General features: G+C 38.7%; 2 protein-coding genes across 3 annotated transcripts in view; one reads left to right on the top strand and one right to left on the bottom strand.

The window, feature by feature from the left end:
* Nucleotides 1–16266, bottom strand: part of LOC117997175 (uncharacterized) — a 119575-nt gene that overhangs the window by 66297 nt on the left and 37012 nt on the right. The window lies entirely within an intron of this gene.
* On the top strand, nt 9427–15409 carry LOC117996817 (trypsin CFT-1-like). Its single transcript, XM_034984954.1, has 6 exons — nt 9427–9480; nt 11070–11118; nt 13097–13265; nt 13696–13957; nt 14602–14683; nt 15210–15409. Exons 1-6 carry the CDS (start codon nt 9427–9429, stop codon nt 15407–15409), a joined length of 816 nt encoding a protein of 271 aa, XP_034840845.1.

Genomic DNA, 16266 nt, shown 5'->3' with positions numbered 1-16266 from the left:
TCAAAGCAAACACTGTGGGGTTTTAGTCGGTAAGAGTCCGACATAACCACAGCACCTCCCCGGGCGCGGTGGTATCCATGAGGATTTCCACACGTTAAAAAAAAGGAGGCGGACGTCATAACCACTAAACTATCACTGCCTCTCTTCTAAAGCCGTCTTTAGAAGCGGTGATAGCCTAGTGGTAAGGACGTTCGCCTCCTAATCGGGGGTTCGATCCCGGGCACGCACCTCTAACTTTTCGGAGTTATGCCATTCCGAAAAATGCAAAAAAGTAGATATGTTACATACGCGTCTAACGTGAAGCCTCAAAGTTACCAAACTTAGGTCGATTCGTTAGGAAATGAGTTCAAGTTTGTATTTACCATTTAGTGATCGAAATTATGAACTCAATTTCTGTACAGTTTCAGGCCGTTTTGCTCAGAAATGAGTTCAGATTTATATTTCAAATCAATCAGCCTGTTTGGGTCCCCTGCTGGACATAGGCCTTCCCAACAGCACGCCACCACACACGATTCTACGATTTGTATTTAGAGGGTCAAAAACCAGAAAAAAAGGTATTTTGGTTCGGGTTTAGTTCGTCAGCTTCTCAATTTAGTGTTCACGTTCAGTGTGTAAACTATAGACGACTGTTAACGGCTCTATCATAAAATTCGTTTGCTTCTGCGTGCGCACCGGTCATTAATTAAAGCGTCGTTTTATAGCGCATAATGTCGTAAACTCATCGTATAATATATTATGTTAATTGACTTTCATAGTACGGTACTTAAATAGCGAAAATTAATCCCATAGATGAAAATGAACAAGTGAAAATGCGGGCCAACCAAGCACCTATTGCGGATTTTTAATCAGAATAAAACATGGTAATTAATTACTTATTTAGGGCTTGTCTAAAAAGTATTTAAAAGAAAGGATAGAAATATTTTTTATTTAATTAAACTCTTACAAGTAGGTACTTTTGAAGTACGTACTAAAAATAGATGAATAGCTGTACCCATCTACCTACCTATATTTATGCACAAAGTGATTAAAAAAGGATTATTTAAAAGGGGTTTAATATACCTTTACTTTAGTCATCTTTTCACAACGGGGACTACTTAAATCGAGAACAAAAATCAACTTATTCCATAGAGTTTATCAATAGTTATATTGTCATTTAGGTATGAAACGTTGTGACTTGTGGACTATGGCCAACCCCTTCTTATTCTGAGCGGAGACCTATACTCAGTAGTGAGCCAGCGATGGATCGTTAATGATATAATATAATGATGAAATAAGTTTAATAGTGACCATACACAAGTTGTACAATGTTTGTTTATTTCTTTCTCTACAAAACAAATAGCTACAGATGCTCATCAATCAAGCACAATGCACCGGAGTCGAACCCGGAACCTCGAGTGGACAATCGCGTCCGGCTTGCATCACCGTCCTACATAATATGCAAGTCTTTTGTTACGACAACTCAAATAAAGTAAATGTATGCAGTGAACGGATTTTAAAGCATTTTACTATCATAATAATAGCGACTTAGTACTAAAAAGTACTAAATCATCATCATCATCATCATCAACCGATAGACGTCCACTGCTGGACATAGGTCTCTTGTAGGGACTTCCACACGCCACGGTCTTGCGCCGCCTGAATCCAGCGGCTCCCTGCGACTCGTCTGATGTCGTCCGTTCACCTAGTGGGGGGTTTTCCAACACTGCGTCTTCCGGTGCGTGGTCGCCATTCCAGCACCTTGAGACCCCTAACGTCTATGGGTCTTACGAGGGTTTTACGAACTATGTGCCCTGCCTATTGCGACTTCAGCTTCGCAACCCGTTGAGCTATGTCGGTTACTCTAGTTCTTCTACGGATCTGCTCATTTCTGATTTGATCACGTAGAGAAACTCCAAGCGTAGCTCTCTCCATCGCCCGCTGAGTGCCTCTGAGCTTTCTTATGAGGCCCATAGTTAGCGACCATGTCTCGGATCCATATGTCATCACTGGCAACACGCACTGTTCGAAGACTTTGGTCTTCAAAAAGTACTAAATATAAAGACTTATTGGAGTGTGAAAGGAAAAACTGACTGACTGACTGATTTATCAACGCACAGCTCAAACTACTGGACGAATCGGGCTGAAATTTGGCATGCAGATAGCTATTATGACGTAGACATTCGCTAAGATAGGATTTTTGAAAATTCAACCCCTAAGAGGCAAAATGTGGGTTGGAAATTTGTGTAGTCCACGCGGGCGAATTCGCGGGAATAAGGTAGCATATTAATAATTCCGTAAAGTTCTTATCGCTTCTCAAGTTTAGAATAAGTAATTTTATTGCACGATAGTATTACACGCATTGTGTGTGTTTTAACAAGCAAAGTTTCGAGGTGTTTAATAATGAATTCTTATCTATTAAAGCATCGCATCTCTGTTTCCAAGTTGTTTAGAAATTAAAACAATTTTAATACGTAATTGAGTTGCAAAGTGTTAAAGTTTGTTGAAGTCATAATTTTAAGAGCTTTGATATTACTCTTGCAAAATTGTATCGTCACCATCCTGCGTCACAATTAGCTTTATGGGTCCTGACTAATGGTCTTCTTTTATAGGGTCCCGTACCCGAAGGGTGCCAACGGGATCCTATTACTAAGCCTTCGCTGTTCGTCCGTCCGCGCGTCTGTCTGTCAGCGGGCTGTATCTCGTGAACCATAATAAATGGAGACCTGAAATTTTCATAGAATGTGTATCTCTATTGCAGCTATAACAACAAATAGGTAGGTACCTACTAAAAATGACAAATTTGCCACCATTAAAATCCATACTAGTATTATAAATGCGAAAGTGTGTCTGTCTGTCCATCTGTATGTCTGTCTGCTAGCTTTTCACGGCCCATTCGTTTAACCCATTTTGACGACCCATACAAGATATAGCTTGCATCCTGGGAAAGGACATTGGCTACTTTTTATGTCGGAAAATCAAAGAGTATCTTCATCACCCACGTGATTTTTGAAAATCGAAACTCACGCGGACGAAGTCGCAGGTATCACCTAGATTAAAATAATTTAAAAGAGTATTTCCATATCATATGGACAGAAATATTAGTATTTCTATCTCTATGAATTACATCATTAGTTTATATAAAAGCCTGTTCATAATGTCGTAAATATTTAGTGCCTTGTACAGAGTAACAAGGTCAATGTCTAAGAAAGTAAAATCACAGAGTAGCACATGTGTCGCGTGCAACATGCGATACATTGATATACGGTAATCCACAGATATTAAATCAACGACTGTAATCTGTGATAAGCATCTAAAGCATATCTCTGCTTGTTTATATGCGGAACACTACTCTATCAAGAGCAATGACACTCTAGCTGCGCCGCACCGGAAAAAAAACCTCAACTGCGGTTTCTGCATCTTTTTCAGCCTGCACATGAAAGCGCATAAAATCGTCCATTTTGATTTTTTTAGAGTTTTAGCCAGTGACACTCGCGCTATCAAGACAAATATAATGACGTATCATTTTATCAAAATCGGTTGAGTCGTTGAATAGTTACGAGCGGACAAAGGGAGGGACATACATACATAATATATACAAGTCAAACACATAGCCCTACTTTGGGGTTCGGCGCAAAAAAATAGTCAAGTGCGAGTCGTACCATTCTTCGGAATTGTTTCCTAAAGATAAAAACATTTACTGGTATCCTAGTGAAATAGTGCCATTAGAGTTTAAGCAGGTATAGTCCGCGACAGGTCTACATGGCAATCGGGGTATGAGACGGGGGGGACGCCCGCATACCCGCACGTCACCCGCGCTCGCCCGCTCCGTGATAGCGCGAGGGATGTTCGGGTGTGCGCGGCGTTCCCTCCCCGATTGCCATCTCAACCTGTCGCGTATTATACATAATCGGGTTTTAGTTTCTTGATTTCATCTTGTCGCCTCTAGTTAGAGCTATTGTGGCTAATTCCTTTGTACACAATCTCTAAACTAAACTAAAATGACACGTCTAAATCGATTGCTATCTCTGTCATAATATTGCTTGCGGAAAAGGATAGCAGTAGATTTAGACCTGTTAATTTAGTTTAGTTTAGAGATTGTGTACAAGAGAATCGGCCCCAATTAGCCTAGTAATTAAACGCAAGCATTGATGAATCAGTTTATCGATTCAGGACATCTGCTAATATACCTAAGTGGGTTAGAGCCTCGATTGTCATCGGAGTCTGTCACTCACGATTTCATGACAATGGTCAACGTGGTCCATCAATGGCACAATGGAAACAAATGTATACAGATACCTATCGGTAAATAGGAATTGGGTATTTGACTCCAATTTTTTTATTACTTTATTACAAACTAGGATAAAATAATGACATAAACTGAAAAGACTAATTAAATCGATCAAATAACAAAAACGTTATAAGCATTTAAATATTTCTGATTAGACAGAGATAGCGATATAGCATTTTGACGTCACACCTTCCTAATGCCATAATTATAGTAGCTTCGTGCGGTCTCATACAAATTTTCGTTTTGCGAGAAAGGGATAGAAGACCCTCCCACTCCAAAATTAAAACTTTGTAAATCTTTGTTGGATTTTAATATTTTTTTCAGCGTAGGTACGTCATTATTTTTATCCTAGTTTATAATAAAGTAATAATATTTATCAAATTCAAAAGTAGGTACGTCATTATTTTTATCCTAGTTTATAATAAAGTAATAATATTTATCAAATTCAAAAGTAGGAAAATACCCAATTAATCGGTGATAAGCTAGTTTCAGTGTTATGCATTAGGAAGAAAGCCTGAAAAAATAATACATGGCTTAAAGTCTTATACGATTATTATTCCAAGTACTTAGCTAAATAGGTTCTTTATGTACCATCATTTACATTTATTAATATAGAATTTCAAATAAAGTTGTACGGCTAAGAAATCTCAAATCTTTTCTCGAGAAAAATCATTTTCCTTTGTAGCCTTAATATGGAGAATGGTTTTGAGTTACTTGAGCACGAAAATCACGGCTCACTTATTGAAATCAAAAGCTAGAGTTAATCACACATTAAGCAATTGCCGAACGTGCCGTCCGCACCGTCCGCATTGTATACAAAGTGACAAAGCGAACTCTACATATATGTACTTCTCCTCCACGTAGTGCATAAAACGCCTAATGTATGCAAACGCATACAGTTACATATTATATAGATACTATATACTAGTTATACATATATTATGCAACTAGGAGTATTTTTGCATTGACATGTTGCTGTCTCGCGAATGAAGTTATCACAAATCAGTATCTCCGCACGCACCGAATAAATGCTTCTGGGAGTCGATTGCGGTAAAATGACAGCTACAGTGTGATGATCGCAATCACCTCTTATTGGACGATACTTACTAATGAATACAATGCAAGAATACCAATTTAGCTAACCAAAACAAATTCATTCATTCATTCAAATCATTTATTCAAATTGGGTACTTATTGCACACTTTCTGATGGTCAATTGCTGAATTCGCAATACAATGATGTAGTGGTGATAATTAATTACGTAAACATAAAACTAAAATATAAGATTGTAGCAATGATTGATGCAGCTTTTCTGCAAGCGACTTTTGCTGCTCACCTATCATGCGTTTTCTGTTTGAATAGACACATTCATATTATTTTCGGAATCTTGCCTACAAATGACGTCTTCAATATTTCTTCACACACTAAATATTTTGTATTAAAATATGTCTGTAATGACACAGATGTGTCCAACAGGTGTTAATTACGTCACTCGTATTTTCAGTATTAAAAAATGCGGCCGTTGCGGCGCGTACGGGGAGTTGCCTAATGTACGATCAGTATAAGCAATCTTACACACAACGTATTTTATGATTTTAAGAATAAAGATTGAGCGAAATAAGAGACATATTTTTCTCAGTAAATATCTTGCGTAGTTAGAAAATGTTCAGTGAATCCAATAAAAGAAGTCGTATAAAATTCTCTATTATCCACGTTTATTTTAATTCACACAGGTATTGTTTACGCTTGACTACAATCATGGTAGAGACTTTATCTTCTCTATAATTATAATGAATCGCTAAATGTGTTGTTGGTCGCAAATCTCGAGAACAGCTGAACTGATTTCGCTAATATTTTTTTTTTCATAATATTCCTTGAAGTACGGGGATGGTTCTTACGGAGAGAAATTTTTTTAAAAAAGAATCGGCGGTACGAAGTTCGCCGGGGCGGGTAGTTTAAAATATTTTCTCATTAAAAATCCATACTGTTATTATAAAATGCAACCTCCCTGGCGCAGTGGTAAGCGCTGCTGGTCTTGTTAAAGGAGGTCTCAGGATCGATTCACGGCAGGGGTTTGGAATTTTTATAATTTCTAAATTTCTGGTCTGGTCTGGTGGGAGGCTTTGGCCGCAGCTAGTTACCACCCTACTGGAAAAGCCATGCCGCCACCAAAGGGGCATGGGTTTAATAAAAACTGTCATACCCCTTCTAGGTTAGCCCGCTTCCATCTTAGACTGCATCATCACTTACCACCAGGTGAGATTGCAGTCAAGCTCTTGATTGGCTATCTTGTAACTGGATTAAAAAAAATGCGAATGCGTGTCCCTTTCTGTTACTTTGGTCGAGTTGCAACGGGATTTCTGGATAACCTAAATCGAGTTTACACGCGAGCATCATCCAGTTTTATTATTAAAGCAAATGTGTGTCTATTTGTCTGTCTGTTACCTTTTCGATCTTACAAGGCAAAAAGAAAGTCGCGAGCAACGCCAAGTTTTAAATAGACATCGCAATAGACGTGATTTTCTGATTTTTGAGATCAGAAAAGCAAGTTTTAAATTAAATAGTCGTTAGGTTATAGTCAAGTATAAAAAAATAAGCTTGCCAACTTGATAACAGACGCTTGTATAATTTAATTGCAACAATAAATAAACCAAGTATAAAAATTTCATTTCGTTTTTCCCGACTCGACCGTTATTCTAAAGTTTATTCCATATTCTAAAGTAAATGCAAAATGTAATCCCAAAAGTCTGTAATCTAGAAGGCACTTTAATAAATGGAAAGTTATGTTTTCATGGTGCTATTTTTTTGTAGATAAACAGAACATTTTTACGCTTATAAGAGTCCAATGATCTCTTGCAGTCTACGTAATATGAACGTAAGTTGTAACACGCTATCTCTATTCTAACAAGCCACCATAGCGTTCGTGGGAAGCTACTGTGTACTGTAGACTGCGTTAATGAGCGCCGGGTGTGAGATCTTTTGGTGTTTCAATGGCTATCAGTTCCCATGCTGTATGGTTTCACATCGGTTGTTTTGTAATGAGACATCGCGATTTCACCAGTTGTTGGTGCTATAGTTGTAGAATCACTACCCGTCATAAATGCGAAAGTGTGTTTATTAGTTAGTCCTTCAATCACGCCGCAACAGATCGGCGTAATTTTTTGCATATATTATATAGCTAGTGGTTAGGACGTACGCCTTCTTATCGGAAGTCGGGGGTTTGATCTCAGTCTAGGTGTGCGATAAGTAGGTAAAAATTACAATAAACACAAACTTCCAGTTTGTTCGTACTCAAAATAAATAGTAAACTAAAAGTTAAACAGTTTCCATAAGCCGCCAGTTAAGTGACCTTTTCAGTAAGCTTTCTAAATCTAAACACAAATATGTCAATCGAAGTTTCGCTGAAACGATTTAGATGGATTTAGAAGACAGGAGTCGGCTTAGACAGGCTTAGACGGCTATCTACATGCTATCTATTATTGATTGTTGACAGACTTGAATCGACGGTATCTAAGGCCCCTTTCACGTGTCAGCAGTTAAACTTTTTTTTAATTATCGTACTTGTACTGATCACCTGTTGAGGAGTTTTCTAAACTATTTCCTAAACTGTCCATCATATCTGCACCAAACTTACATCGTACTAACCTGACAGTATAAGCATTGTAAAGAAAAAGAATGATGAATATCGGTTTATATTTGACGGAGTTATAGAGTAAAACCGATAAAAAATTTGATCCCGTACCCCGAATAATTCCTATTTTTTCGGGATAAAAACTACCCTATATGTTAACCCGGACTATCAGCTACCATTGTATCAAATTTCATTAAAATCCGTTCAGTAGTTTTCGCGTGAGGCGGCCACAGACGGACAGACAGACAAAATTTTCAAAAAAAATGTGTTGTGATCTAATATCGATAATTATGTTTTCCCCGATTAAAATTTTCAAAATTTTTTTTTGTTCTAATAATTTAATGTACAGAAGTTGTCCAGTTACAGTTTTATTATAAGTATAGATAATTGCAGACCAATTTCAGTTTATGTTTAAACCTTTCTTTAGTGTACCTAATCACATTACAGCAAAGCAGCTAATCTGTCCTAATACCTAGTCGTGAGCTTTCAATCGCACTACATTGATACTTGATAGGCAGATAGACGATAGTGGACTGGTCTAGATAGAAAGTGAAATGACAAAACAATAGGGCGTTAAGCTCACTTTCACTCGCTGAAACTAGAACTCAAATAGGTAGTAACAATTAGTCAGTAGGTATCTAAGTTTAATAATTTTTTGCTTCGAAGATTTTGATTTTTAGGGTTCCCTAAGTACCTCAAAAGGCAAAAGGAGCCCTTATATAGGATCACTTCGTTGTCTGTCTGTATGTCGTATCTGTCAAGATACTCTTCGTTGACCTAGAATCATATATGGAAAAACCGAAATCGTGAATTTGTGGTTACAATAGCTAAAAACCTATAGGTAAGTGTTATTTTTGTACGATGTGATGGTACAGAAAAAACCGGCCGGTTTTTAGGGTTCCGTACCTCAAAAGGAAAAACGGAACCCTTATATCATCACTTTGTTGTCTGTCTGTCAGACTGTCGATCTGTCAAGAAACTTACAGGGTACTTCCCGTTGACCTAGAATCATGAAATTTGGCAGGTAAGTAGGTCTTATAGCAGACATACGGGGAAAAATCTGAAAACCGTGAATTTGTGGTTATATCACACAAAAAAAATTAAATTGTGGTCATGAACTAATAATTAGTAATTTAAATTTTCGAAGTAAGATACTATATTATATCAAGTGGGGTATCATATATATAAGATACTATATTATATCAAGTGGGGTATCATATCATATAATCATGGGGTATATATATCGTAAATTAAACAAATTTTTATGAATCATAGTTTTTGAATTCTCATCCAAAATGTCGAAAAAATACGACTGTAGTACGGAACCCTCATTGCGCGAGCCTGACTCGCACTTGGCCGGTTTTTTAATTATAGACGCGTTTGGCTGCAATCAGACCACCTGACGAGTGATGAGGCAGCCTAAGATGGAGCGAGCATGCGTAGAAGAAGCCTATTCACTCTTGAGTTGAAGGTATACACCTATATCAGAAGGGGAGGGGAAAACGGGGAGTGAAGAGGAAACTCGGAAATGGTTCCAGAATCCTTACATTTGCAAAACGTCCTATTCACTCTAGACTTTAAGGCATACACCTGTATTAGAAGAAAAGGGGAAAACAGGGAGTGAAGAGGAAACTCGGAGAATCCTTACATTCGTAAAACGTATATTCACGTGATAAATGTCCACAAAGTGGAATTAAAAACTCATTAGACTCTCATCATTCATTCAAATTCCATGTGTGGAAACAGGAATGAGTTCATTAGTAGTCAAAACGTACAAGCCAAGTGATTTAGGGCTGCCAACATTTTTCCGTACGAAAAAAGTACAAAAAAGTTCTCACTGTTTGAAAAAGGCATTATTTTTAGGGTTCCGTACCTCAAAGGAATCATGAAATTTGGCAGGTCTTATATCAGATATTCGGGGAAAAATCAGAAAAATGTGAATTTGTGGTTACATAACACAAAAAAAATTAAATTGTGGTCATGAACTAATAATTAGTATTTTCAATTTTCGAAGGAAGACAACTATATCAAGTGGGGTATCATATAAAAGGTCTTCACCTGTGCATTCTAAAACAGATTTTCATTTATTTTTAAACATCATAGTTTTTGAATTATCGTGAATAATGTCGAAAAAAATACGACTGTAGTACGTCGGAACCCTCGTTACGCGAGCCTGACCTGACTAGCACTTGGCCGGTGTTTTAGTAAGTATGTACCTATTTGTATATTATCTCTGAAATATGATACATTTACTTTACTACTTCTAAAAAAGTTGGCAACCCTAGCTCGCTTTGTAATCAACGTGACATGATTCAGGAACGCTGTCAATACTCAATAGACCGGAAGTTACGTCGATGTACCAACTTATTATAGGGACTATAATAATAGGTTTGCCTCTTTCCGTTTTACTTACGCCGTCGTATGCGCCACCTATTTACAGTACTTAACTACTTTGGTGGTAATCACTTGCTTTAACGGTGAAGGAAAACATCGTGAGGAAACCTGCATGCCTGAGAGGTCTCCATAATGTTCTCAAAGGTGTGTGAAGTCTACCAATCCGCACTTGGCCAGCGTGGTAGACTATGGCCAAACCCCTTCTCACTCTGAGAGCAGACCCGTGCTCTGTAGTGAGCCGGCGATGGGTTGATCATGATGATGATGATGATGCTAATGTTACAAACCTTTACGCAAAAGCCAACAACACCTGTATAAAAATTTTCAACTCAATGGGATGAATGATGGGCAAACGTTTAATTTTATTTATTTAACCGTCTGAAATTGAATACTTTAAATTGAAGGTTTCCGTACTATCGTACAAGAAATCATACTATTTTTTCAAGGCGATCATTTTTCAAATATTATTTGTTGTTATAGCGGCAATAGAAATACACAATCTGTGAAAATTTCAACTTTCTACCTATTACGGTTCACGAGATACAGCCCGTTGACAGACGGACCGCCCTTCGGGTACGGAACCCTGAAAGGAAAATATTAGATTATGGCATGTTCATAGATGCTTTTACTTGACAAAATTGAAAACCGGGATACAAATCCAATCTCCCTCAAAATCTCTCCGAACATTATCTGGATATAAGAAACAATGGAATGATTTTCGGTATTAGGGGCAAAAGCAGTCAACGGAGCTAAAAACGACTCAATTTGCGATGTAAGTGGCCCGAATCCCAAAGCTTTCAGCCAACCGGAATTAAGTTATGCCCATGTAAGTCGAGCGTATGATATTTTTATCCAATTTTCTATAAGCCTGTTAACATGTTCACTGTTCTGTGAATCATATTATGTGACCCAAAAGACGTCGGCCATATATTCGGGTGGTCCAGGCATATAAGCAAGTGGTCCAGGGTTCGATCCCAGGCACGCACCTCGGAGTGTAGAGGCATGCATGATGCAACCTCCACCATCATCTCGCCGATGACATTTGGCTGACTAGAAGCTAATAAGAAAACTTCGCAACAATATTCAAACACGGAATACATTCAAAATTCCGGCTGTTCTTAAGTACTATTTTTCATCACTACTCAAGTGATGAAAAATAATGTGTCACTCGGGGCCAAAATATTTTGTTCCCGGGCGGCGTATATTAAATTCCTCGCTTCGCTTTGACCATTGTGATACAAAAAGGATTCTAATTATTTTAATATGACAAATTGACAAATGAAGACTAGTTTTAACAAGCCTATAGCTGTACCTATTAGTGCACCATCCGTGTTTTGACATTGGCTCAAGCCTTCCTAATACATACTAATACCATTGTGATAATGGTAAAAACCCACCACTACCCATATTATAAATGTGAAAGTGTATTTGTTTGTTGGAGTATTGATTTGTTGCTTTATCGGATAATGTCGCAACTAAGCCATGGATCGACGTGATTTTTTGCATGGATATAGTTAAAGGCCTGGAAAGTGACATAGGCTGTATTCCGGAAAATCAAAAAGTTCACACGGTATGTCTAAAATCTAAATCCACGCAGACGAAGTCGTGCGCCTCAGCTAGTATTTTATAATATCTAAAATGGTAAATCCACCCACGTTAAGCCCGAGCAAGTCTTTTGGTTATTAACTAAGGCCCATTTATCTAATCATTGTTGATAAAATAGTTTATTAATTAGTATAAATAAAATTAATATGCGCCAAAATGTATACATTAAAGTAGGTATGAAGACAATCGCTGTTGTACTGGGCATATGCCTTGGTAGTGTTGCATGTAAGTTTTACCTTTTTTTTTTTAAATAGATATAGCGAGCAAACGAGCAGGCGGGTCACCTGATGTTAAGTGATTACCGCCGCCCATGAACATTTGCAGCACCAGAGGAGCCGCCGATGCGTTGCCGGCCTTTTAGAAATTTGTTGGTCCGCCCCTTGAATAACCCCATGTTATAATCTAGAGGGAACACCGCCGATGGGAGTTGGTTCCACAGTTTGCACGTGCGTGGAAAGAAGGACCTACCTATTTAGTATTTATATTTTACTAGCTGATGCCTGCGAATTTATCCGCGTGGATTTATGTTTACAAAATCCCGTGGGAACTCTTTGATTTTCCGGAACAAAAAGTAGCCTATGTCCTTCCCCGGGATGCAAGCTATCTATGTACCAAATTTCGTCAAAATCTGTTGAATGGATGGGCCGTGAAAGGCTAGCAGACAGACACACTTTCACATTTATAACATTAGTATGGAAGTATGGATTAATCGAAGGATAAGGTCCGAAAATATTTTGAGCGTGCCTGCACTAAAATTTTCGACTGCTCCAAAAATCTTGATCCGATTGATGAAACCCGAAAAATCGGAAAGTATTTAATTTTTCTGTTTTTTTTTTTGTGTACACAAATGGCCTCATCTCGAATCTCTCACTGCCGCCAAGAAGGTCGTCGCTTTGGTCGTGTACCTTTTCTTTGGCCTTGCCTAGGGGTCGATTACCTAAGTATTCGGGTGCTCGACGCAGTGTGTGCCCGATCCAGTTCCATTTTCGGCATCAGCCCCCCGATTGTGTAAGAAAAACGTATTCATCGCTATCGTAATCGTCAAAAATTTTGCCCTTTGATGGGTTGATTCGCTGTTTACATTTTTTCACAGCCAATCAAAGGGCAGAATTTGTTGACGACTACGATAACGATGAATACGTTTTTTCTTACACAATGGGGGGTCAGATCTGTAGCCCCTTAATGGTGGACTATTTCAGCGCTCCCGCGGCAACACGAGCGGATAATTGGGGGATCAGTGACCAGTATCAACTCGTACCCGTTCGCAGCGTCCCTTCAGATCACAACAAACGGCGTCAACTTCCGCCACCAATGCGGCAGCACCATCTTAAACAACAGAGCCATTCTCTCGGCGGCTCATTGTTGGCCGTAAGCCAATTCTATATTTACAACTGTAACATTGCTTCGTAAATTCATCATCGTCATCAACCCATCGCCGGCTCACTACTGAGTACGGATCTCCTCTTAGTATGAGAAGGGTTTGACCGTAGTCTACCACGAGGGTCGAGCGCGGATTGGCTTTGGGATTGGCGGACTCCACGCACTTGCATTTTAGTAAATAATAAATGAATATTAAAATTGCAGATCGAAAATTAAACCACCGTAACGAGGTAGGGTGCCCAGAACGCTGGCTGCGTTACCTCGTGGGCACCCTACCTCGTTACGGTAGTTTAGATGAAATTTTCGATCTGTAATTTTAATATATTAATTGAATTTGTAGTTAGGATTTGAATTATTTTCTTATTATAAAATTCATTAAATAATAAATTAATTTACACTGAGTAATTATTGTTTATAGTGTTAACGCCGCCGCAAACAGATACCGAGTACGCGTCGGTTCGTCCAATATAAGCAGCGGTGGTAGACAACACAATGTGGCCCAGCTCTTCCGCCACGCGCAGTACAACCCCAGAAATCACGACAATGACATAGGCGTCGTCAGAGTATCCACTGCCTTCCCGCTCGGGTCGGCCACGATTCGCGCTGCCTCCATTGCTGGAGCTAACACCAATGTTCCGGACAATTCTAATGTTATTGCTATTGGATGGGGAGCGACAGTCGTAAGTTTGTAGTTGTGTTATTTTTTTTATTCTGATACAATTCATGAAGTGGGAAGTGATGATGCAGTTTAAGATTGCAGCGGGCTAGGTAACCAGGGACCCTTCCCTGGTTACCTAGCCCGTTTCAATCTTAGACTGCAGTTAACAACTTGCAACTCGTGGCAGTTTTGACGTGATTTCGCTGAAGATACAGTATTCGCGTCGGTACGTCCAATCCGTTTCCGTTCATTTTATCGAACAACCACTTGTAGCAGTCTAGATACTTCCTAATTAAGGTTCCTTGGAAGAAATCGCTATTGAACGATAAAGCTACTTCTTGCATACTTCTTCTCTCTTTGTTTTCAACCAGGACCTCCTACTTAAAAACACCACATCACACACCACCAGCGTGTCAAAAAATTGTTATGCCCAAAGTTGGTGTCATGGTCGCTTCTTTTTCTTTCTTCCTGGGTTTTTTTACCGCACTTAGACGTGGCCGCCCGTTGTACGTAATACACCTCGTGCGGCTCCCCGCCGGATCACTCCAGCCAGCCGAACTTACTGCAAAATCCTAGCAAGCCACCCATGTCCGAGGACTTCGGGGAGTGCCGGGGAGCCAATGTAGGCTTCTCGTGGTCTTTACTCATTCAATCTAAATGTTTCAGCATGGTGGCCAATCATCGGAGCAATTACGTCACGTCGCAATCCGGATGGTCAATCAAGTGAGATGCAATACTGACTTCAGAGGTAATAATGATGACTTGTGTACATTGTAACTTATATTGACCTAGATTATGCCCGTGACTTTATCCGCGTGGACTACACAAATAATTACTTACTCAGCTCAATTCAACTTTTGTCCATAGAAAACACTAGTTCTGTAAAGAGATGCGTATACATCCGTTCAGCTGAGTTTGTTGTGGGCTCTTCTCAGACCTGGGCGCGTTTGAAACCCTCGTAGCTGTAGTTTTAAGTTCGCGTAAAAATTATCACCACTATATCATCATCTTACAAATGCAAACCGACTATCAAAAAGCGTATTTTTTTACCTACTTTGAACAAACGTTTTGACTTTGACTTTGACTTTCCGCGTCTATTCAGCTTTCGCGGCAAACATGCGGTGTGTATGTGTGTCAATAAACACTACACAGTCAAAGGACTGACTGATTGACTATAAGTCACTCTTTTTATACGAATATATAGAGACTTTTCAGTACTTTAAAAGTCGGTTTACTTTTATTAAAAAAGTGTTATTATTTGTTTTATTGAACAGGAACCATCACTGCAAACATGATGTGTGCTGGCTGGACCGGTCGGGGCATATGCTTCGGCGACTCTGGCACAGGACTAGTCTTCAACAACGTGGTCGTGGGCGTCAGCAGTCACATCCATTGGGACGGGTGCAATTCCAACTGGCCTGGCGTTTTCACGAGAATTTCTCGATACGCCGCCTGGATCCGAAACCATGCTTAAGAGACAGGTTTATTGGTCATATTCGTCAAAAACAAATTTATTGTTCGCGAGAGGTTGAGATGTCAATCGAGGTATGAGGTGAGTCATGCAGGGCAGGGGGGGGGCACCAGCGCTGTCATAGTTTTAGTGTTGCACGAATCCGCATCGACCACGTTTATTGATTTCGTCTATGCTTGTAATTTTGTGTATTAAAAAATGTGACTTCAGTTGCTTGTTCGTCACGTGTAAAAATAAAATAACCAGCGAATAAAGGTTTATTATTATTATTATTAACCAATAATCCATTCTCAAATCGCAAACACGTGAACTAAGCCTGAAAAGTAATCTTATGAAGCGAACGGAACAATAATTATTGTTATAAATACACAGGATAGGGCTGTGTTTTACACTTAAGATATCTAGAATAACATCAGATTCAAAATCCACATGAGCAATTAAAATCACTTTAAATTTAACTTTGTATAAGTTCATTTGATTTTGATTGTTATGATGAATACAATAATTATCTATTAATTATGTATAATTTAAAAAAAGGTGGGAATATGTTTATTTTACTCTCATTTTGTTGCGTACCAATAAATTATCGGTATCGATTACCCGCTATGTCATGCCACCTCATTAGAAAATTGCGATCTTCACCTGTCGCAAACAATAGTTTGGCTCTCATTTGAATGATAACCCATCAAACTCAATGAAATTGTCTTATGTCTCATCCATTTATCTAGGATACGTTATATTACACTGTCAAAACGTCACAAACCTTTCTCAACGAAATAAATTATTGCAATAATGACTTTTTTTGTCATCCCTAGATAATATAATTTAAGAAATTATGAAAAATACGACCGTTAAAACCA

This window comes from Maniola hyperantus, chromosome 4 (assembly GCF_902806685.2).
Source record: "Maniola hyperantus chromosome 4, iAphHyp1.2, whole genome shotgun sequence".
Taxonomy (NCBI): domain Eukaryota; kingdom Metazoa; phylum Arthropoda; class Insecta; order Lepidoptera; family Nymphalidae; genus Maniola; species Maniola hyperantus.
This window is presented reverse-complemented; position numbering and strand designations above follow the sequence as displayed.

Excerpts from the sequence above, each read along its gene's own strand:
- LOC117996817 (XM_034984954.1), top strand. The coding sequence starts at position 9,427 with ATGGTTCCAGAATCCTTACATTTGCAAAACGTCCTATTCACTCTAGAC. Across the intron at positions 9,481-11,069 it reads TATTCACTCTAGACTTTAAG|TGGCCCGAATCCCAAAGCTT; the intron begins GCATACACCTGT and ends TTGCGATGTAAG. Across the intron at positions 13,266-13,695 it reads TCGGCGGCTCATTGTTGGCC|TGTTAACGCCGCCGCAAACA; the intron begins GTAAGCCAATTC and ends TATTGTTTATAG.